Here is a 23,811-nt window from a genome sequence, read left to right on the forward strand (position 1 = left end):
TTGGCCAAGACACGATAGACGACATCGACATCATCTTTGACTCTTTTGGACATAAAACAATTGGCCACAACGAGCGATCGAGACTGACATTTAAATGTCATTTGACAGCTGACAGAATGGCAATGGCAATGGCAATGCCAATAAGAGGAAGGAAGGCTTTCACCTGGCGACCATATATGCGGTTGGCTTCTCTTTGATAGTTTGACCATTAACCGGACGCCTGGCCAAGACGGAGGACAACCGGCGGAAACGTATTTTCCAAGTTTACGACAAATTCATTTGGTTAACAGTCCATTTGACCTTTTGTTGGCATTTTACAAGCGAAATGGCCTTTGGATGTTCAAACTTCTCCCCTCCCTGCAGTGCCTTTAGCTATTTTTTCGGGGGGGGGGGGTGTGGCTCACACCAAAATTATCACATGTCGGCGGCAAGAAAACAAAGAAACAAACAAAATCAATATTGTTTTTTTTTTTATTTATTTTGTTTTGTTTTTATCATATGCAAATAAACGCTCGAGACAAAAGCAATTTTGTCGGTCTTATCTATTGACCCGGCCGAATGGAAGTCGGAGAGGTGAACATTTATCTATTTGCTTATTTGTTCTTTTTTTTAGGGGGGAACTGCACCACAATTAGCTGCAATGCATGTGAGTAAGTCGAGATAACCCAAACCAACTGCTTGTCAAACTGTTTAGGACTCATCCAATAAAAGACAGATGCCTCTCAAACTAAACAATGTTTGTTAAACCTTTGCGGAACGTGACACAAAATCAACTCGCTGATTTAATCATCAAAAGTTATGATACCCCTTTTTGCCATAATTCAGTCACAAAATGCTAAAACTAGAAATTAAAGCGAACGACATTGTGTAATTTCGCTTACAAATGGGGCGTGGCACGCACACACACTCGCACACATACACCGCAGAGTTGCAGTTAAAAACTCATATTCCATGAGTGGTTTTCATTGCTCATTTCCCTCACCCCCTGCCGCCAGACCTGGGACGTGACATCAACACATGGTCACCATTAAAAAACAGAAAACAGAAAAAACGAACCAACATACAGAAAAACAATCTTCAGGTAGTCGCCACAGCCGCAATTCGTGGAAGGTTCAGGCGACGCGTCGCCTTTTGTCATTAAACGAACGACGAAGGGCAAAAGGGAGGCGCCACCTACGCTGCACGAGTCCTCTAATCATCTCGTACCTCATCATCCTCGACAAGGATAACCACATCGAGTGGGTCCGACAGGATGTCGACTGTGAAAGCAAATGTAACTCGATTTGAACGTGGCAAAGCAAAGTCAGCACAAAGGCAATTTGCAGCAATTAAAGCTAAATTTGTATCTATCAGTTTGTGTGTGCGAAATTGCCGTTTGTCTATCCATTAGCCAGTGTTTCGTTCGTTTTTTGCTTTGCTTTTACTCAATTTAGTTGCCATTGACATTTGAACTTGTTGCTTTGATTGAAATAGACTAAAGCCAAAAGAGATGCCAGAGCAAAACAAAAGATTTATTTCTAGTGAATGGAATTGAATTGAATAGAACTATAGGAGAATGGACATTTCGATGGTTCTTCTCAAAATTTATTGAACCTAAAACCTTCCCCGTTCAGCATTCTTTTGTGAGTCAAATGCCGCCTTTTCTGTATCTTTCGTTAAATTTCCACACCTATGCATCATCGTCATCATCCTCCTCCTCATCCCACGAACTGAATTCCCATCAACTATGCGACTCGATTCCTATTTATGCATATATATAAATTGTTTTTTTGTTTTCGACAACGAAATGGTTGACTCACGACACTGAGAACTCACGAAAATTTCATAATTGGAATTCCTTAAAATGTGTATATCAATCAGAGACAAATATATCCATAAAATGACTGAATTCGAAAATGTTTTTCAAAAGATTTATCGACATTAAATTAAAGCACTTGAAGATGATAATTAGCATACATATTTAACCCTCTTTATTTGATATTTTACCTCGACTCTCTAAATATGACTTATACCTGTTTAGAACTTATATTAGTTTACATTTCATTTATATTTTATTACAATATCTTTTGTCATACTAGAACACACAACATTTCAATGTGAATTCTCGAATCATTCTCCTTTTTTTTAATCAATCTATCAGGACTATATATATATAATATAACATGAATTATTATGACTGATATTGATAAAGTTTCAATTTGTGGTTTAGCTATAATTAAACCTAAAAATGAATCAAATAATGTTCGTTCCAAGTGTGATTGTATTTCTTGAATCGTTTCATGTTTGAAAGAGCTTGTGTTTGTGTTGGACAGTGTATCTTTGATTTGTATTTGATTGCAATGTCATTGCAATTATTGCAATTCTTTGGCAATGGATGAATAGTTGAATAAATGGATGGATGGATGGATGGATGGATGGATGGATGAATGGTTGTGCTATGAACGGGGGTGACTGTGACTGCTAGTGTGAGACAGAAACAACATTTGGCCACACCTTGCCAACCGAATTGCTGCCAGTAACAATAACAACAATCATAATAACAATAATATTAACAATAACACACAGAGAGAGAGAGAGAGAGAGAGAAAAGAGCACTTTGTAATTAGCCACGTTTGACTTTTTGTTGAGCAACAACAACAAAAAAAGAGTAACAAAAACAGTTTACAAAAAAATATGCCTTTCAAATCGAAAAAAACTGAAAATGAAAACCAGTTTGCAATTGTTAGTTACCACCTTAGCTCACTCCCCACCTCACATCCCCCCTCGCCGAACCACAACCCTAACCCGTAACGATCCCCCACCTTCTGTTAGTCTAGCATGTGTTCGTCAAAAGTTTGATTTTTGACCTTTTTGAACTGATTGAAAATTGAATTTGCGGTTTTCGGGGCAACCAATCTCTCGGCCAGTTAACGGAAAATTGATTTTGATTTTGCTTTGTTTTGAACGATTGTTTTTTTGTATTTTTCGTTGTGCTTTTGTTTTTTCTATATTTTCTTTCTAATTAAAATGAAAGTTTTCTTTTACAGTCAAGAGAAATTGGCCATCAGATAGATAGATGGGTAGACAGAGATAGCCATGCCGAGACTGAGATGGTGATGGAGACGAGGCAAATTGAAATTGATTGAGATTGAGATTGTGATTGGAATTGTGGAAACTGAGAGGAATCTTTTGCCTGCCGGAGGCCACAGAATGCGAGCAAAATGCGAAATGCCACAAAATTCAAATGGAGAAAATGTCGTAGAAAGCAAAAAACGGAGAAAGAGAAATGAGGAAAATTACAATAATTGAGCTAACAATTTAAAGAGTGTTTAAAGAACATCGAGAACTAAATCTTTCTTTTGGTTTTTTGTTGTGTTTTTATCAAAAAGCCACAATGAGTTCATTTTTATTTACAAAAGCGAGAAATAATTCTGAAGCTGAATTTTTAATTAATATTTAGTCACATTAATTCTAATCATTGACATTATTTATAAATGTACATATGTATATGTATGTGTGGGTACATACATATATACTTATACAATCCTAAACGAAGGAAAAGATTAACAATGACTATAAGTAGAAAGTTTTATATATTACATTGTATATTCTGAATCCGCATCACGATTTTGACTTGCCAATGACTTGTATATAGCACTCTGATTCAATCGATTCTGTACTTATATATTCATATGATTCTTACTAGATATTGTATGATATAAGCAAGATCATTATAAAATATGTATATATGCCGTTTTCAAAATATTTATAGACAGCTTAATTTCTATTAAAGTATATATAATTTTTATGGATATAGACTAATAAAAGAAACAAGAGCAATTAAAATATTTCATAGGTCAAATAATGTCATTGGTTTCGTAAGATATTCTAAGCGTAATACAAATGAATGCAAATATATTCGCAAATGTTTTTCTGTTTTTATAGTTTGCGCTTGTTAGCCACTGGAACTGAATACAGTTTGAGAGGCATTCAGAAAAATTATGATTACATAAGCAGTGACAACTTTTTTCCATATTTTTTTTTTATTCATTTTTTTTGTTTAAAGAGTGAACAAAAACTTGTTCATTAAATACGAGAACTGCAAAAATTATATATTAACAGAGACGGGGCAACTTGAAGACTCAGTCAAGTAAAAATGTTTTGTAAATAAAACTTGTTTAACAAATACAACAAATACCAACAGCAAAAGCAACAACTACAACCACAACTACAACTAAAACCAGTGCCAAGTGTTGTTTGCATGGAAATTTTTAATGGCACAAGTTTTCCATAAAAAAAAAATAAGTAAAAATAAAAAAAAATATAAATAAATATATGACGCGCGCATTGCCAACAAAACATAATACAAAAACAAAAGTGCGAAAAGAGAAAATAAAATAATAAAAAATGTATAAAAAAGAGAATTCCAATAAAAGAAAAATTGAATAAACTGAGAGATTAAATTTAAGAGAACTTTAAATGATAAGTTGATCGACTTGGAGTTACAATTCTAGGAAGTCCTTATCGCTATGATGGGGGATTGACTGATCAAGGAGATGACGATTTGTCATCCTTTTAGGCTTTAGTTAAAGGGTACAACAAACAGGTTAACTCAAAGGCATTCCCATCTGAAATACGTAACAGGCTCATCCTCATATAAATCAAGCGAAAACCGAGAATTAATTATAAGGCTAAACGTCATGACCATATGTTTAATATATGTTCAGCTCGGCTTGGGTAAGGGAGCCTGTCGACACTCGAGTAGCCCTTAGGGCCAGAAGCAGCAGCAGCAGCAGCAGCAGCCGCAGCGAAAAAACACTTGCAGCTGTTGTTGTTGGAGGGGATTTGTATGAAGCGAGGGGCGAGTGGGGGGCATTGGAGGGGAATGCATGCGGTTGCATTATGGCTGTGTACCAGCAGCTGGTCCAGCAGGCAACTTAAGTGAGTGAGTAAGAAAGTTTTTCTGGGTCACCAACGCATTGAAAACAAACAAACAACCAACAAACAACATTCATGATAATCATGATGAAAGATGACGACGACCACGATGATGATGATGATGATGATGATTGGGTTGTGGATGGCGACTTTTCTTTCTATGCTCGCCGGTGGAGTGCGGCGGGAAGGGGGCTGGGACGCTCAGAAACAAAGATGTGAAAAACAACACAACGAAAGCCGCAAAATGATTCTCCAGTCATAGCCATGGGGATAAGCATCTCTCTTGTTTGGCATCAAATGCAGGCAGTCAGGCCTTCCTATGCCTGCATATCTGCAGTTTGCCATCGCCTTCTTGGTATTCGTGGCGTATGCGCAATATGGCCAACTTAGCCTAGAAACCAGAGACTGACAACTGAATAGACTAAACAACAACAACAAACGCCGAACTCACTCATACCCTAAGAGTGTAGAAAAACTAGAAATTTGACAGAAGCAAACAACAATAAGGAAATTATAATTATTATAAACTTTTTATGCCCCAAACGCGCGCAAAACATTTAAATGAGCGTTTCCAGGCACTTGGTTAAGCCAATTTTCCCCTAATGTCTTAGCCAATTAGGCTATTAACCCTTTGCCGTAAAAGAGTACCTGGCCAATAGAAAACCAAGCAGAAAAAAATGGCATCGAGGCAACTCGGAGTGTACAATGCCTTGCAGCTCTCGAGCTGAGAGGCTTGAGATGATTATGATATACATAAATCTCTAGCATAGACACACACACACACACACACACACACGAACCACGGGTTCAAAGACCGAAAGTTGGCTAATAGTTTCTATATATGTACGTTTGGAATGCTCCTCTCCTCTTCCCAATCCCCATCCTCAATCGCGTCTTTTCTCATAGCCACTCAAGTCTCGTGCGACTCGTTTAGAGTGTGTGTGTGTGACCCAAATAGCATTTAGCCAATTACAGTTTTTCTTCTTTTTCTTCTTTTTCTATTTTGACAAATTAATATTGAGCAAATAATCGAACGCATTTGCCAATTATGTTAATTGATAGTAAAAGTCGCAATCAGACTCGAAATTTTTGTCTAGCTAATTAAGCGATTGAGCTTCGAGACTTTGAGATCTTGAAATGCAAAATGTAAATGTTACAGCAATTAGTTTTGTCAAATCAAACAAACGACAAGGCCTAAAGCCATTAAAGCCAATTTTATTTAGCGCCATTTTTGTTGCTGTGCACTCAGAGTCTCTCATGTGTGTATGTGTGTGTGTGTGTGTGTGTGCGGAAATCCCAAGGGGTTTTGTATCTCTATTGGCTCAGCTGTTGCAAATAGAGAAAAAAACACAACATTTGTAGCCAAATTTAGGCCAGTCTGAGTGCTAAATTTGCCAATGTTTAAACTAAACTTAGAGGACTGATAACAAATATGCAAATAACAATTATGAATGGAAAACGAGCTTCGAGAGAGAGAGAATTTGTAGAGTAAATATGGAAAATAGCAATCAGATCCAAATGAGAAAAGACGAGAATTCAAAGTGATGTAATTAAAAGGCATTTAAATAGTACCAGAAGGTTTATTTTAGAATAAAAGTAGTTTAAATGTTTTTATTATCTTTTTTTATTGAGGCATCTGTATTACCCAACGTTCTAAAAGTAAATATTTAGTAAAACTTGTAATTATTATAGGAGTTGTATTGAATCAAGAGGTAAGTATATCAATTCTTTTTATATAATTCAGGAAGAGGAACTATAAAATCATAATAATATATTCACCTGAATTAAGGTAAACTACACATAAAAGTAGATGAAGGAGATCTATGTATTTATAAACTACTAATAAAACATAAAATAAAGACAAATAGATGATATTTTAACATTTTATGGATATACAATATCATTTTGAAAAAACCAACAATTTAAAACCATATTTATCGTCTCTATGAACAAAGATCTTTGAAGTTTTGAGTTGGAAAAACAATTATCTAATTTTTAAAATAAAACTTTCAACCAATCAAATGGCTTTTCCCAAAAGTTGAAGTTTCTGTATACGCCCACAGAATGATTTAAAAAATCATCCATGTAATACTTTTTGAATGTTTGCCACAATGTAGGACATTTTCCTATGGCTTCACCCTCCATCCCGCCCCCTACCCTACCCTCATTCCGCTTGAATCTAAAAAAAAGTTGTTTTTCTTTCGTACAACTTCTAAGTTCATGTCAGAATGTCAGTGAGATATAAATTGTTTCATGTCAACTTGGGACCACGAGGCAAAAAAGCAAATTCCCATACCACACACCGCAGTCTGTTCTTATTTATTTCTATTTCGATTTATACAACACGTTTTTATATATGTGTGTGTATGTGTGTATATATTTTTTGTCTTTAATACCATTTCAATTTGGGTCAATAACATTTGGCAAACTTCAATGCAGCGTCGACGACTTTGCCAACACGAAAAACAAAACCAAAAAGCAACCTACAAAACGTCAGCCAAGGCGCCAAGTACGCGCAATTTATTGTTAACAATAAAAAAAAAAAACGCAAACTAAGTAATTGCAATAAAAATAGCAACTAATTTTCATTAATTAAACATAAACAATGAGACGAACGACCAAGTTGCATTAAAGTTGAATTAGCTATACACTTGCCAATCTGTCGATCCTTATAAACAAAAGGAAACTAAAATGAACAATAATGAATCATTGTGATTACATTTCTATTAATATTTTCCGACACAAAATTCATCTAAACCTTCTTTGGAAGAGTATTAAATACAAAAAAATCTGCAAATAATTTGCACAAAAAACGTGTGTGGTTAGCAAACCGCCAATTGGTATTAAATGAAAAACATTTGTATTTAGCTTTTGTTTATTTTTTGGGGTTTTCGCTTTTTTCAAAAAATATTTATCTAATGTTTGGTTTTAATTAAGTGAAACGTATTTCTCTTCTTTCATCTCCCTCCCTTTTTTCTGAGGGCCACAATAATAAAGGTATTAACAGAATATTAAACAGAGACATTTATTTAATTTATGAGTGAAGAGTGAAACAAACTTTTACTTTTCAAATGAGACAAAAGATGCAAAGATACAAAGCAGAAGAAGAAAACCAGTCCGAGTGACAGATTCTTCTTTGCGTCCGTCCAAGTGAAACTTTCTGTAACTGTAAATGTGTTGAATATGTCTTTGTAAGCATTTCATAATTATTTAAACGCACAAAACCAGGGGGGTGGGCGTGGGCGTGGCACTATAGTCTAGAGACTATATTCATATAGAGGTGGAAATTCTGTAGAATTTCGTCATAGTCGTCTCTCTCTCTCGTGTCGCACCACTTTATTTGTCAACACTTGACGGCCGACTGTCGCAATTTTGGTAGACCTCAATTTGTCAACCTTAAGGTAGGGCCGACCGAGCGAGCGAGGGAAGAAGAGTTTTCCACTACACAATTTGAGAATTGTATAAATAAATTACAATAACTCACCGAAAGCAGCTGCTAAAAATACTCTTTTGACTATCTTATCTATCGCCAAGAATCAGCAAATAAGAACTTTGGTTTCCATCTTTATCTCTGCAGCTGCAGCAGAGAGACCTTAAGATACTCCTCCTATCTGTCTCTTTCTCAATTGGATCTCGCAAAGAGATAAGGACTTGCCTCACTGGCCAACATGTTAAGGTAGTTAATGACTTCTGGAGTTGCTTGTTTAATTAATATTTCATGTCTATGTTTTTTGGCCAAAAGCTTTAATGGTTAAAAAACCTTTAGTCATAAAGAATTGTTGTCATTGTTTGTCTCTTTATACGCAATTTCACTAGAGAAAGATAGGCGACTCGTCAATGTCGTCAGCAACATATGACAACAATGTGCCATATACATATATATATGTATAAGTAGTAACTTTTTAGTATTACACAATGTCTGAGGTTGTCATTGTTGTTGTTGCTGTTCGTTGCTGGTGGTTTTTAATGCCGCATTGTCATTACATTTGCCCCCACCTACAAATAAGTATCTCTGTGTGTGTGTGTGTGTGCGAAAAAAGGGGCAAAGTGGGAAGGGAAATGAAACGAACTTCAGATACATTTATAAGTATATATACACATCATATCATATCAGAGTACAATTTGTATTGTCACGATGTATGGCATCATTCCTCGATTGATTACCTATATATGTACATATATACTTTATTTCTGAGTAGATATCATACAAATATTAGCAATCGATATATAAAGAGTGTGAAATTGAACCTCTCTAAGTAGATCTCTTCAAATCCACTTATTATCATTTACCGTCTTTCCATTCATTATCTATTAACAATTTCATTTCACTTGTTTTTCAAACTACGATTTCCGTGGCTTGATAACATTTTCTAAGAACGCCAATAGATATACGAACTCTTGTTTGTTCTCAAGATATGTATGTATGTACATCTGGCTATCGTAGATATAGATCTTTTTTCTACCTGCTACTTATCTCACATTATATGAGGACAGGGTACAGGGACAAGAGAGTCGTTTAGTTTCCATTTCCACATGCGTCTTGGGTAATCAACATCAGCACATAAACATGAGGCATTGTCAAAGAGTAACATAAATAATTTTAAATATACTGCTAAATGCAAAATGGATATCCGGTGAAGCCTTGTCAAGAAGGAAGCGGCGACTAAGACCCGAGGCTGAGAGTGAGAATGACTGACTGCCTGACTGAGTGTCTGTCTGTCTGTCTGTCTGCCTGTATTTCTGCATGAATCACTAAACTAAAGGCCAGACAGAAAAGGAGTCAGTTTCATTAAGGCCTCACTCGTTAATTTAATCGTGCTGCCATTATGCAAGACACGCGCCTCCAGCATAAATGCAATATATCGTACTATATGTGCATGCATGTCGAAGGGGTTTTGGGGTTGAGGTGGAGCAATACCTGGATCTGGACCCCAGCCCACACCTAACTAGATGGTTAGTTACATTGTCCATTAAAGGGCAACAAGCAACGACAACGTCAACGACGACGACGACGACGACGCGACAAAAAAGCGAAAGCGTTTTCTGAGACCTTGACGCGGGTTTTTCAACTCATTCTCTATGCCTATCCACTTCTCTGCCATATCTTTCTTTGCCCCTTTTGAATAAGTGCGCTGTGCGGTTGAAGTAGCCCACACAGCAGGAAATCTGTATCTTTATCTTGTTCAAGTGGTAGGTAGGTAGCTAGCTAGCTAGCTGGGTTGCTTTTCCTTATTTCGGAATTTAGTTAGACTGTAGAGAGAACCTTGACATGAAAGAGCCAAAGAACAGCTGATAGCATTGAATCAAGAGGCGCACATAAAAGTATCTGACAGATACACAGATGCTTACGAAACCAACGAAAAATAAAGAAAACACAGAAAAAAAAACACAAAATGTTGCTGCTAAATACTTAAACAGCGAAAGTTTTCGCTGCCAGACTGAGTGGGGCCCTCCCACTTATTTTTTGATACCAACTGGGGACGAGTCACCACTGGCAAGGGGAGAGAGCAGGCGAGATGAGGGGGAAGAAGACTTCAAATAGAAATAGAAATAAAAATGAGAAATGATATGAGTATAGAAAATCCAAAGCAAACATTGAAAAGGAGGGTAAAATGAAATAAAATAAATTAAATATGGTAGATAAGAATCTTTCGTTTTATAAAGTATGAGGATGAGGAGGATGAGGAGGAGGTGGGTAGGAGGGCTATGTGGTTTGGCTGAGGTAAATTGAATTACAAACAAACAAACAGACAACAGAAAACATGGCCAAGGTGCAGATAAGCTGCAGCACACACAAAAAAAAAATGATTTCTTTTGAGATCGAGGGCAAACCCTAGGTGCCACCTAACTGGAGCGTGCGATTTGCTAGAGGTTCACAATCTTGGCGAAAGTTGGCAGATAGACGATGCAGAGAGGTCGTTCGAAGGGGGTAGGGGTGGGGGGAGAGGAAGTAAAAGTGCGTAGGTAAAAGCCTCAATCTCAAAGAGCAGATGAATGCGGCTAATGCTAATCGCCATAATGATGATGAATGTAATCATAATCACGAAATGATTGCTGACAAAACTCCCTAGACAGAGTCATAGAGAGAATGAGAGAAAGGCAGACCAGAGGCGACCGTAGGGGGACAATGGGGTACACTGCTTTCGCTTCAAAAAGCGGAGGCTGTGAGCGTTGAGTGATTTATTTGAAATGTGTCAAATGGCTAAATCATTTTTGCTTCAGAGGTTTTTCAATCGCTTCAACAACAAATTGCTTGAGTATATGGATTCTTTTGTCTCCTCTCCCTGTAGGTAGGTAGAAAGTCTGCTGGCTGCATACAATTTGTAGAGACTGTCGAGCTGTTTGTTGACTCCTCTTGCGACACCAAAGAACTACTTACAATAATACAACATCTACATCTATTTGTGTTCTAGTGGTGTGTGTTATCAGTCGAGCGTCGCGTCTCATATTTAAATTAAGCAACTTTACATTTCTTATGTAAATTTACTATTAAAATTTGTTTTTTTTTTTTTTTTTTGGTAGTATTTGGAATGAAAAGCAAATGTGTGATAAGCCTCTGAAAACGGATTCTTTGATGGCATTGTAAAAACGGGCAGAACAAAACTCATTATGGAAGCTAACAAAGATTTACAGATCATTAACATTGAGGCATTAAATTTGTATGAGAAGAATGATGCTGACAGTGGCTTTCAAACTGTCGATTGAATATTCTCAAAATAGAATCCACTTGAAGTATTGAAAAGGGCTTACCAACAAATAAACTGATTCAACTTTGTCTTAAAATGGATTCTGTCTAATAGATTTTTAATTCTAGTATATCGATTAGTTGTTTAAGGTAATCAATTACTAATTTTGGCTTCTCATTTTCGTTTTTATGTTCGTCATTTGGTTAAAAATAAGCAAGAAAACCGGAATCGCAAACATTATTCGATTAGCGCCATAAGATCATTCAATTAGTCAAAAATATCAGGATGTGGAAGCCTTGAATTCCAACCGAAAGTATGACATATATTCTCCCCGATTCGATCGATTATGGACATATCTATGCGATAATTGCTATGTTACACCCACAAACAATTGGCAAATGCCCAAATTGCATTTAATTAATGGAAATCGATGGAATCTGTATCTGTATCGTGTGCACCCACACATTAGATCGATCGATGGAACGAACTTACCTCTCGATGGCTATTGTTATTGTTGTTTATATTGTTGTTGTGATGGTGATGCGATTGCTGGTGACTGTTGTTGCCGTTGCTATTGCTGTTGTTGTTAATGACTGAAGCTGCGCCAGAGCCTGTGCCCGATATACGGGGCGAATCTCGCCATCTCAGTACCCCCATGACAGCCTGACGTACCCAACGTCTTTCGGCGCCTTCGCTATAAAATGCCACCTTAACTACTTGGTACCTTCGGCTCCGGCTTCGATATGGTATGGAATGGTAGATTGGCTTTTTGCTTCTTCCTGCCCCGTCGATGGGTTTTCACTCCATTGAGATTGACGGCGGCGGAGGAGCAATATATGTGTTTATCCAAAAAGTTGTTATAATTTTAGCAGCCACTCACAAAAAATGATTATTTCCTTTTACGTACGTTTCGCGGTTATAAAAATACATATACACGTATATATACATATATTTTGTTTGTTGTATATATCTTTCTCAACTTGTTTGACGGGTTTTTGTTTTTGTTTATGTGGTGGGTTCGTGTGACTCTCAAACTGTAACAGCGACTTTCCAAGCTACGCTTCTTTGAGAGAGCTTCAGGCTTGAGGCACTTCAGCTTCACTTTGTATGCAAATGAAATGCGGTTTTTTTCTTTTTGGATTTTGCTTGTTTTGTTAGTGAAATTTCTAAGCAAATATTTTGTGAACTTTTTGCTTTTCTGCACACTCTTGCGCTTTCTGCTGCGGATGATGGAGGAAAGATTGTGCGTTTATTTTAAGGTGCACCTCAAAAACTATATTAAAAATATTACACACAAAAACAACACACACCACAGACAGGGACACACACACGCAGTTCGGGATCCTGCAGATGCTCAGTTTGGTTTATTGCACTGCGTTTATTTTTGTTTGCATGGAAATCTCTGTCTGTCTTTTCTTGATATTCTCTTCTCCTCTTTAAAAATAACTCAAAATGCGTTTCGGTAATTTTTCGAATTTGAATTTGTAACGAACACTCCGAACCAGAGGCACGACGACGACCGATGAATCGGTTCACTCGATTCAAAATGTGCTAAGGGAAAACCACGTCCGCTTGCATCGACGACAAAACAGCGACTATGAGGCAGAGCATTTTGTATCGCTACAAGCGGAGAATAACCACACAAAGAGAGAGAATGAGAGGGAGAAAGAGCCAGTGAGAAGAAGAGAGAGAGAAACTCGCCGAGAGATGAGAGCATGCGCCTCACACAGCGACTTGAAGATAAGAAGGGGCCAGAGGAGAGAGAGAGGCTCAGAGTGATTCAAAGCAGGGCGCCAAAAGTAAAGTTTTCAAACCGACAACACAAATTTAGAAACTTAATAATTTATAATTTATATCACCTCAAAACTGGTATTTTATTGAATTTCTCGACTTTACTTAAATTGGTGAAATCACAAGCAAAACACTCAAAAAATAAATATCTGTGTTTGTCTGATTGGCATCCAAGTAAACATCATCGAAAAGGTTTTAAATTAGGGGTCGCATTTAGTCATATATACTCATATATAAAAATAAGCAAGGAATATCAATGCGGGTTTATTAAGTCGATTTAAGACTGGACTTTTAGTACTTTCCAAATCATTTGTAAAACGCTCGATTCAAAGTCCTCTTTACCTCTTTAGTTTCTTCTACTAAAACACTTTGAGGAGAATACAAGAACAAACCTAGAAATATCATGTTAAAAAACATATTTGATGGGGAATTTAAATCAGAAGTTAGAAAATAAATATATTACCCAAAAATCGACTAAAACTCTTATGCGAAACATAAAACAGTATTGCAATATTTTGGTTTTACTATTTTTGGGCATCATGTAGTTAGAATTCCCAATTAGTTTAAGCTTCAAAGATTTGTTACTTTGGGTTCTTTAGAAAAGTCTGTTTATGATTGGTAGTTCTCAAAATACATACCTAATTATGTAATTAGATTGTCTATTTAGACGACGAAAATGTAGGGAGATTTTGTAATTTAAAATCTTATATATTTATACAATTTTTTAACCTCAAACCGGTTAAATCCGTTTCTCACTATTTTGGCGTTAATAAGAAGAAAACAATAATTTTCATCTCGCTAAAACTATCATAAAATAAATTTTATTCTTTAATGTATGTTTATTATAATTGTAATTAATTATACAAGATAAAAATTCCATTTTCAGGAACTTTGTTATATATATTTTCTATTATTTTACTTGCAGAAAGAGCTTTTGAAATATCGATTCTATGTTTTTAAAGAGAATTAATATTTGTTTCAAATTTAAGTAATTAAACAATCATAAGTACATAATTGCCCCATTCGAGAAGAGTTTAGCTAAACCATTTAAATTTCTTCGACAATTAATCTCCAAAACGAGCTTAACCCAAACCATTGTTCTTTTGTATTAATAATCGAACTATGGCATATTTTGTGGCAGTGTAGAGGCGATAAGCTCGGTTTAATTTGTCAGCGAACTTATGCCAAAAATACCCAAAGTATTTCAGTGATAAAGCCACGCGGAACGTGGCATGCTGAGAGAGGGGTTGACCCCTACATAAATGCATTGTAAACCATAAGGTTTCCACTTGTGATTGATAAAACTTATTCATCGTTTATTGCTAAACACATTCTCACTGAAATGAAGTGGCCTCAAGATGAGGAATCGCAGGCGAATTATTCGAAATTCCATGGATTTGCTTTGACCCGCATGAAAATTTCGCCCAAGAGCTTTAAAATAGTTTACGAGAACGGAAGAATAAAAAACGTTGAATTTTTGTACTGTTTATGTTTCCTTTGGTTTTCTGTTCTTTGTTTTTTATTTTTTGTTTCGGGTTTGGTTTTGGTTTTTTGTGTCGTGTCCAGTTGCTGTCATATGGCAATCAAGAACAAAGTTAGCCAAGCAGCAACACGGCAAACAAACAATCAGATGTCAGACCTAGACCAGGACAATGTATGTGCCAAGGCCCTCTACCTGCCAGGTTAATGTCAGACATCAAGGGGTGTGTGGAGGCAGGGGAGGGGGGCTAGTTTAAAGTTGCATTGTTTTAAGACATAGACTCCAGTAGAAGAAGGGAATTTAGGAAAAAAAAGGCACAAGTGGATGAAGTTCACTAACGGAAAGATTTCCCTCAGCCAAAGCCAAAGTTGAAGTTGCAGTTTGTGGAAGAAGAGGCAAGACGAGGTGAGGTGAGGTGAGGGAAGAAGATGCAACAAGCGGAAAATAATTATAAATTTTAAGTGCCAAAGCGGTGTGAAAGAGATAGAACCAAATAAATGGAATATGTTTTTGGATTTTCTTTTCCATCTTGTATCGTTTGTGAAGTTGTTGTTACTTTTGGGATAATCACAGGCCGGGTTACGGTGTGTGTGTGTGTTTGTGTGTGTGTAGGTAGGCAGAGAGGAGTGATAAACATCGCACATTTGTGGTTTAGAATTCATTTATGTATGTAGGCATATCCATGTACATACATATATATGGACAACTGTGTTTCCCATCTTCTGAATGCAGCTCATTTTCATGCAACTGAAAACTGTGGGAGTAGAAGACAGACAACGTCGCCGACGTCGATGTCGTTGCGGCTGACAAGGTGCACCAGGAGCGGATTACATCTAAACAAGATCAACAAGTAAACATTTAATCGGATTCGAATTGATTTTCTCATGTATGTCTTAGTAAGTTTGATCCAGTTTAGATTATTCCACTATTTCTCAAGATAACTATCTTAATTATCCTGCTTTTGGGCAACTTTGCCATTGAAAGGATTCAAATTTGTAATACAAACATTTAATGAGATACTAACCAACCCAGGATCAGAAATAGTGTGGTTAATACTTTTGATTCAAAGTCAGGAAGGATAAGTTTCAGTTATGGTTATTCAGGACACTTTTAGACAGACTTGGCTATCTAAAAAGCTTTACGTGAGATATCCTTAGACATAAATTGGTAACCGTCGATGATCTGGTCCGGTCCTGAGTACGGCAATTAACAACTTCAACGTTCGTTGCATTCGCAGTCAGGGTTTTTTGCCTTTGCAGACAAATTGCAGTCGTCCCATTGAAATATCTACTCAGCAAACAGAAACAGAAACCAGAAGAGGCTTCTAATGTGTGTGTGGTGTGTGTGAGTGAGTGAGTGAGTGTGGAGTGTGTGCGATTGTGGAGGAAGCAAGAGCGCGTGAAAAATATGCAAAGAAAATAAAAACCAACGAAAAGCAACCAAAATGAAAATGGCCAAGGTATATTTTTATTATTACACTAAAGAGGGGTTTCAGATGTAGCTAAATGTATGCGGGAGAAGGCGGAGGGGTATCTTAGTTGGAAGTAAAAGAGGGTACGGGTTCTCCTAACGTATGTGTGTGTGTTAGACAATGCCAACGGCCCGTTTCCGGCTACATGGGAAAGCAAAAGGTGGAGAGCGATAGCAGTTATAGGGTAGGGAATAAAAAAGGTAGATTTGTTTTATTTTTTTAGGCAGCTTAATTAGGCCCAGAGCAAAGGGCCAAATGAGAGAGAGGTAAATAGAGCGGGAGAGAGGGAAGGCGGCGCATTGCCGCATGAATACCCAGGCAAACACTTTATTAGCCCCAAAGTATGCAATGGAAATGTGTGCGAGAAACTATGCGGCAAAGATACTCCCAGCTAGAGATGACAGCGTGATGTGATCTCTGAAAACTGTCATATTCCACTTTCTTAAAACTTTTTCTTGGCATTTCACCTACTACTCTCACGCTGTCATCTCCAATTGCCAGCGACCACAACAGGACACCACTATGCACACACACACACACATGTAAATATGCCGGAAACTCTTGGGAACCCTGCCAAGGATGGTGTGAGAAACATTAAAGCAGAGAGTGAGATGAGTAACTAACTCCCAGGCACGTGGCCGGCTTGGTTTGACAAGCACTGTACTTATTCATTCAGGAACTGCCTTCCGACTAAATTCAATTTTAAAACTTGAGCAAACATAATTTTCATTTCTAAAAAGTAAAGAGCAAAAGAAGTCAACCTAGTTTGGAGCTTTCTTCAGCAGACTCCTACCAGACTCCTACCGCCTGCCATTCCTCGTCTAGCCCGCATACAAAACTTTTTTAAAAGGCACTCGAAAGTGTCGACTCCAGCATCTTGAGCATACGAAGAAATTGTGGCAATGGGTTGGAGAAGGGGACACCCCCTATGAATGGAGGGCTGAGGTGAGGGTGAAGTGCTACCCGCACTATATTGCAAGGAGAAGGTTGTTCATGGAATCCTTTTTCCATAGCCATGGAGCCGTTGCATTTTTGATGGAAAAGTTTGCGTCCGAAATTAGTTGTGGAAACTAAATTAAAATGTATGTGAAAAGCCATAGAATTCATCCGTAAAGGCGCTGCCAACTAAAAGTTTCTCTATTGAAGCAGAAAACGATATAATTCTTGCAAAAATGGATTAGGTTCTAAGAAATTTCTTGTTAAAGTTGTGCGGGAGCAAAAAGTTGTCTCCGTCCACATTGGGTTAGTAGGTAAGGGAATTATAAAAGAATTAGCTAAGTAAGAAAACTATAAATGCTCATTAACACTGCTTTCACTGCTTGCTGTTGATATGCATTACACTGCTGTGTCAAGAAGTGTCAATCACTCACTTTTGGGACAAGTTTAAAAAGTATATAATATTCTATTTAAATTTAATTAAATTGAAAGATGAACAAATTATAAAATGCATAAAATGCTATTAAGTCGGACAACATTTTTTATTTTTATTTTCAATTACAAAATGTTCAAGTCAATCGAAAATTGTAAAAATTGTGTAGCATAAGTTTAGGCTTATGTTGACTTTCTAAAGTACAAACTGCTTATGCGGGCAAGCAGATATGTTAATGATGAGTCAAGCAGTTTTTTGTTGTCTAAAACTGTCGATAGATGGCGCTATAAATGTTTGCGGGATGGTATGAAACTTAACTAAAGGGTGTGAAACACAACTTCGCCCTGCTCATAAATTGAAGTTGCATTCATTTGTTCGACGTTGGCACAATTTTTTCTATGACCGTTAATTTTTTAAACACTTTGGCGCCACTTGCTTTATTTTTCATCCACAACGTGCGAAGTAGTTACTACTTATGACCACAAAATACTCATTTATATATAAATAAGATACTGCTTTGCCGCCACAGCAAAATAAACATTGCGGATGCTCATTCTATGGATTGACTACTTTTTGCAGGCCATAAATAATTTATAAATTCAATTAAGTAGACAAGGCCACACCTTACATCTGGCAAAAACCGAAAAAAAGGCAAAACTCTAAAATCAAACTCGAATAATTTCACTCTAAATTCAATAAGCAGCTGAAGTCCGTCATAAAAATTGTAAAACTAACCACCAAAGAGTGGTGGAGTGGAGCGGAGTGGAGTGGAGAAGAGTGTCGTGTCGTGGCGTGAAATGTTATGATTCGTAATCCCACAATAGCCACCCGCACCCGGCAGTTTGACTGCCATTTGACTATTAAACTGAACCACAGGGACAACAATGCACAGATTATGTCAAATTATACAGATGTTTCAAAGGCGGGGCCACACACCACACACACACACTAGTAAGAGGAGCTGACAGACATTTCATCTATGTGGAAACGAACTATTGATATCTTTGATATGGAACATTGTTCTTTGACTGCCTGGTTCCGCCTCGTTTTCTATACGTGTGTGTGTGTGTGTTTCGTTTTGCAATTTTTATGACATCATAAAATGTTTACTACTTCTCTACATTGGCGACTTACAAATGCAACGAACTGCCAGAGATATTTTATGGGTCAAGCCCTGCAGCGGCAGTTCGTTGCCGTAGGTCAGTGAAGAGGATTACGGGTTTTACGATGACATTGACATCACGGAAAGAGAGAGAGAACCCAGAGAACTTGATGGTAGTTGAGGAATCCTTTACATACCTGTGAGAAATACGCTGGCAAAACACATCGCTGATCATCCAGACGCGAGCACTGAACTCGTTCCAGTAGCTCAAAGAGATCCTGTGTGGCTCCTCGCAGACGTTCCGGACTGTGGGTGACACTGCCCCCATTGCTGCCTCCTCCCGGCTGTTGCTTCTGTGTATTCGCCATGAAGGCATGCTGACGTCTGCAACAGAACAAAGCAAAAAAACAAATACAGGAAACTGGTTAATAATAGAGCACGCAAAAAACTAATCACACACATATGCTTCGAGTGAGGGAAGATTGGAGGAGAGCTCAAGCGTCGAGCGTCGAGCGTCGAGCGTCGAGCGTCGAGCCTCAAGCCTCGAGGAATGGTCATGCAATCTCTTCATGCTTCAGCGCCAAGTCAAAGACATACACGTTCAATTGACTGCGCAAACTCAAGTGGCCCAGTTGAAGGGGAAACCCTTGCCCTTGCCATCGACATTTTTGCGACTTATGAGAACATGAACACAAGAAGTGCTTAAACTTTCGAAACCAAAAGAAAATGTTTAAGCCAACCATGAAAGAACTCTTAAGCTCTCTATAGAAAACCTTTAAAATGGAAAACCCTAAGCTGACTCTTGAGGCCATCAAAGAAGAAATAGAGTAGAGTACACGTTCCTACAGGGGAGACTGTACAATGGATGAACAATCCTCAATGCATAAAGTGATTAACCTGGATAAGAGACCGCAAATCGTTTCATTTTTTCTGAATGGCATTCAAAGAGATGATATCAAAACCTTCTTTAAAACCAGAAGTTAAGTTTCTAAAGTTTCTAACATAAAACTAAATTCAAGATAAGAATCTTATCTAACTCTCTCTCCCTCTCTCTCTCTCTGACTGTCTCCTGATTTTGAATCAACTTTATGATATGCCGGTTGAACTTTTTCCCCCTTCCCCTTGGTCATCAAAGTCACAAACTTGCAGAAGTGCAGTCTACTACTTCCTCTTCCCTCCTCCTGCCCCCTTTTCCACTCCCCTATGGGGCGTTTTTTGTTGTACAATTTCAAGTTGCGCTCACGCACGAAAGAACACACAGAATTATGAGTGGGCACTTGAAAGTATTTCAGTTATTTTTTTCTACTTTTATATTATGATTTCTTTTTTTTTTCATACTTATTGTCACTTGTGTGTGAATTTGGTGTTCTTGTTTTTTGGTTTTGGTTTTGTTGAAACACAAATGAGGGGAAGTCTCGAAAGAAAAAGGACATTAGCTGAGAAGAAGGAAGTTCTTGTTGTTCTTGGCTCTTGTTTTTCCTTCATGTTGGGCAATATTGTGTATGCAGCTGCTTTTGCTCATGCTCCACATGGAATAATGGAGACTGCTGCCTCTGAATGGAGCGCGGAGGGGAAACCTCCTGGTGAACATAAATTAACACCTACCCATTCGCAGGAGGACAGTTATGGGGAAAAGGATATCAAAAACAAGACTTGTCAGTCATCATCAGGCCGATGAGTATGATTAGATCGCTACTCAACAGAAACTACAAAACTCCAGTGTGTTGATAGTTTGAAGTGAGTTCGGTAAAGTGGTAATAGGAGATGCCCCTGCCCCCTGCCCCCTGGCGAGGTGAGGCGGAGTCTGTTGAAAGAGTGGCAAACAGATGTACATTCAAAGGGAATCTAGGCTAAACAGAAAGAATAACAAAAGCAACGTCGACAGCTAGGAAACTCCAAAGGAATGACATCACTCTGATAAAAGAACAGACAGAGCAAAAAGAACAAAATGGGAACATTTCAAATGTAAAGAGTTGTGGCTGGTGGTAAAATTTAAATAATTGTTGAAAACTTTAAAAGAATTCAAGAGAGAGAATGCAAAATCATCTAAAACAAATTTAATTGAAGACTATTTAAACTGACGACTGCCTAATCATAATCACATTTGGGGCTTATTGAATGACCCTTTCTTTGATTCAATTTGTTGTACTCTCACCTTGAAGTCGTCTTAATTGAAATTGTTTTACACTTTAAACCTTTTTGCATTGCATTTTCCCATAAATGCATTTTCCGTTTCCACCTCAATTGCCATCATTCTCTACATTGATTGAATGTTTTCCTGTACCTAGAGAAATGCCATCAAAATAAAAATCAAATTTTGTGTCGTTGATTCTCAGATTTCCATGCTTGATAATAAATCAAATTTGATTTGGAAAAAACAATTTCAACAACAAGAGCTAGTTTAACCATTCGTGCAACATTCAACTATATATTTTGTTGCTATTTGATCGAATTACTAGCTATAGTAACATTTTATTGCATTTTTATGACAATTTTTCACATGATTTGTCAGAGGAGAAGTGCGAGAGAGGGTGAGAGGGAGAAATTTGTGAGTTTTCTGTCATAAAATGCCAAACATAAAAATCAATTTAAGGGAAAGAAGTCCTCTCTCACACAGGATATTGCATTGAGTCATGTTTCCTAGGTATGATTCCAGGGTCAAAGTTAAACTGCAAAGAGCATCAGGGAGGGGTGGGGTGGGGGTGGGGGAAAAGTCTTTTCAGACTTTTCGCTGATTCGCCCACAAAAATAACAGACATTTCCTGTTGCGGTTGCGCCTGCGCTCAGAATACAAAAGTAAAATGTTCAACTTCAACCTCATTAGAAGGCACCCGCTACACGGCTGCCACGGTCGGGACACGCCCCCTCAAACGCCCACATAATTAAAAGCTATTACAAGCATACAAAAGGCATTTAATATATGCACAAAAAGCAGAAAAAACAACATAGGGAGTTGGGTTAAGGAGAAGCTTTATTTCTTCTTGCCTTCTGTTTCTTTTTTTTTTTTTTTTACCGAAATGTTCATTAAATGCAAATTTATGTGTCGTCAGACCACCACCCACACCATCTAGCACCTCCCCCCGCCCCTCTGAAACTGCCCCTGGCTTAGCTTTAGACCATTTCTTCTCATTTGGCATGCCCAGCGCATTGCGCGTGTTTAAAGTTTAGCCGCAAAATGTTCCAACGGATGGCGGATGGAGGGATGGATATGTCGGAAAATTGTTTACTAATGAAAGAAAAACAATTACAACAACAATGCCTGGGTGTTGACAGTTGGTGGAAAAGATATATGGTCTTGAGTCTACTTAATCACAGTCGAAAACGAACAAAAAAAAAAAAGAACCAAGTAGAAGATATAGAATAAGAAAGAGGTTAGCTTAGAAGCAGCTGTCGACGTGGGAAACACTTGTCAGTTGCACACAAAGATAGCGGAGGGAGGGGGCAGGGGGAAGTGGGGGAGATGTTGGTTAGAGGAAATGATTTTAAGGTTTTGATAAGGAGTCAAGTTCTTGGGGTTTTCCCCAGGCGCTAATTAGAAAGCAGCAGCATTCAACGTTCCCATTCCCTCATCGCTGGGAGACCAAAACCGACGACCAAGACTGAGAAATTACAGGAAATGTCCAACGGGAGGGGAACAAAAAAAATCAAGTCCCAAAGGACACTCACACACACACACACACATGGGCAGATAGAGAGTCAAACATTTTACAGTTAATAATGGGTCAGGCTGAAAAGTAGAGCAAACGTGTAGAGCGATCCTATCGCAAGGATAGAAAGGACTCTGCATTCGGACAAAGGACTGCAGAGCGATGCACTTTTCTGATAAGCCCAAACAGGACATATGTAAAGGATATACTCGCACACAGCGAGTGAGACAGACACATGCAGAGTCAAGTCAAACAACATGAAAGTTATGAGAAAAACTTACAGTTTTTTTTGGGGTCGTTGACAACCCTGTAATTAATAGCATAATTGCATGTGAGGACAAGCCGCAGGATATTTAATAGAAAATTTATAGGAAAACTACGTGAAAATGAATGGAAATCTTATTTTCATTTCGACTCTTTCGCTTCTTTTCTTCTCCTTTTCGTTTTTGCATTTATGATAAATGATGTAAGCGACCGCTGAGAACGAGTCCTGTGCCAAAAAAAGGAAAGGCAGAAGATTTTTTCTTCTGCCTCGTTGTTTTTCTTCTTTTGTGAAAGGAAATGGAAAATGTGCATATCCTTGAAGTTTAAGGGTTGGACATCGGCGACATTAATGCCGCGACTTCCGCGCCTCGCTTGAATTGTCATTAAAATTAGTTCCAACGGCGAGTCGCGCAGAAAGGATCTCAATCCTTAAGTTTTTCTCATTTCCGGCAGGGAAAAACTTGTCTCTGCCCCCTTTTTCCAGTGTCTTTTGTCTCTGCTCCTTGCAAGGAAAGCCAGTAGGATGAGTCTTAGGCGCGAAAGGGTTGCAAAAACCCGTTTCTTATTTCGTTCAACCTCATAAATGCAACACGTTCCAAGCACTCGAGTCGCGAGGAAAACTGAGATCGAGAGATCCCCGAAAGATGCTAGGTACAGGCGACTTCCTTGGACTCCGTCTGCTACTTTGTCGTCTTCCCTAAATTAGCCACAAATTTGCCGGAAAACTTTCTCGGCTCGTAGGTTTTATTAGAGAATTTACATAATTTAAATTGTTTGCGTTGTGTTCTGTTTTCTTTTTGGGTTAAAATTACCGAATTTTGATGGCAAAAAAAGGGAAACGTGTTTTATTATTTTCTTTTATCGTGCTTGCAAAAGGTTCTGAAAGCTGACAGCTTTTGGAAATTTATAGCCCTGGCTGATCGATTAAAGGAAAGTTGCCATTAAAATGAAAGTAAAGCGAGGAAATGGTCATTTTATTCCGACTACCGGGTTTCCCCTAGGTTGCAGGGGCAGATGTTGTGTCATGGGAAAATCCTCTAAGAAAGATATTTCAGATGCTGTAGGCTGTAGTTCAAATAGGTCC

The 23,811-nt window shown here is 37.9% G+C and overlaps 1 protein-coding gene across 3 annotated transcripts in view; it reads right to left on the reverse strand.

Moving 5' to 3' along the window:
• The window catches only part of LOC6644413 (rap1 GTPase-activating protein 1), a 94,641-nt gene that overhangs the window by 19,739 nt on the left and 51,091 nt on the right, over positions 1-23,811 (reverse strand). For all 3 annotated transcript variants that reach the window (XM_023176816.2, XM_002066740.4, XM_047010830.1), the window contains exon 2: positions 19,014-19,200. In XM_023176816.2, coding sequence (XP_023032584.1) covers positions 19,014-19,200 — 187 coding nt within the window. The remainder of the gene's footprint in view (positions 1-19,013; positions 19,201-23,811) is intronic.

This window comes from Drosophila willistoni (assembly GCF_018902025.1).
Source record: "Drosophila willistoni isolate 14030-0811.24 chromosome 2R unlocalized genomic scaffold, UCI_dwil_1.1 Seg167, whole genome shotgun sequence".
Taxonomy (NCBI): domain Eukaryota; kingdom Metazoa; phylum Arthropoda; class Insecta; order Diptera; family Drosophilidae; genus Drosophila; species Drosophila willistoni.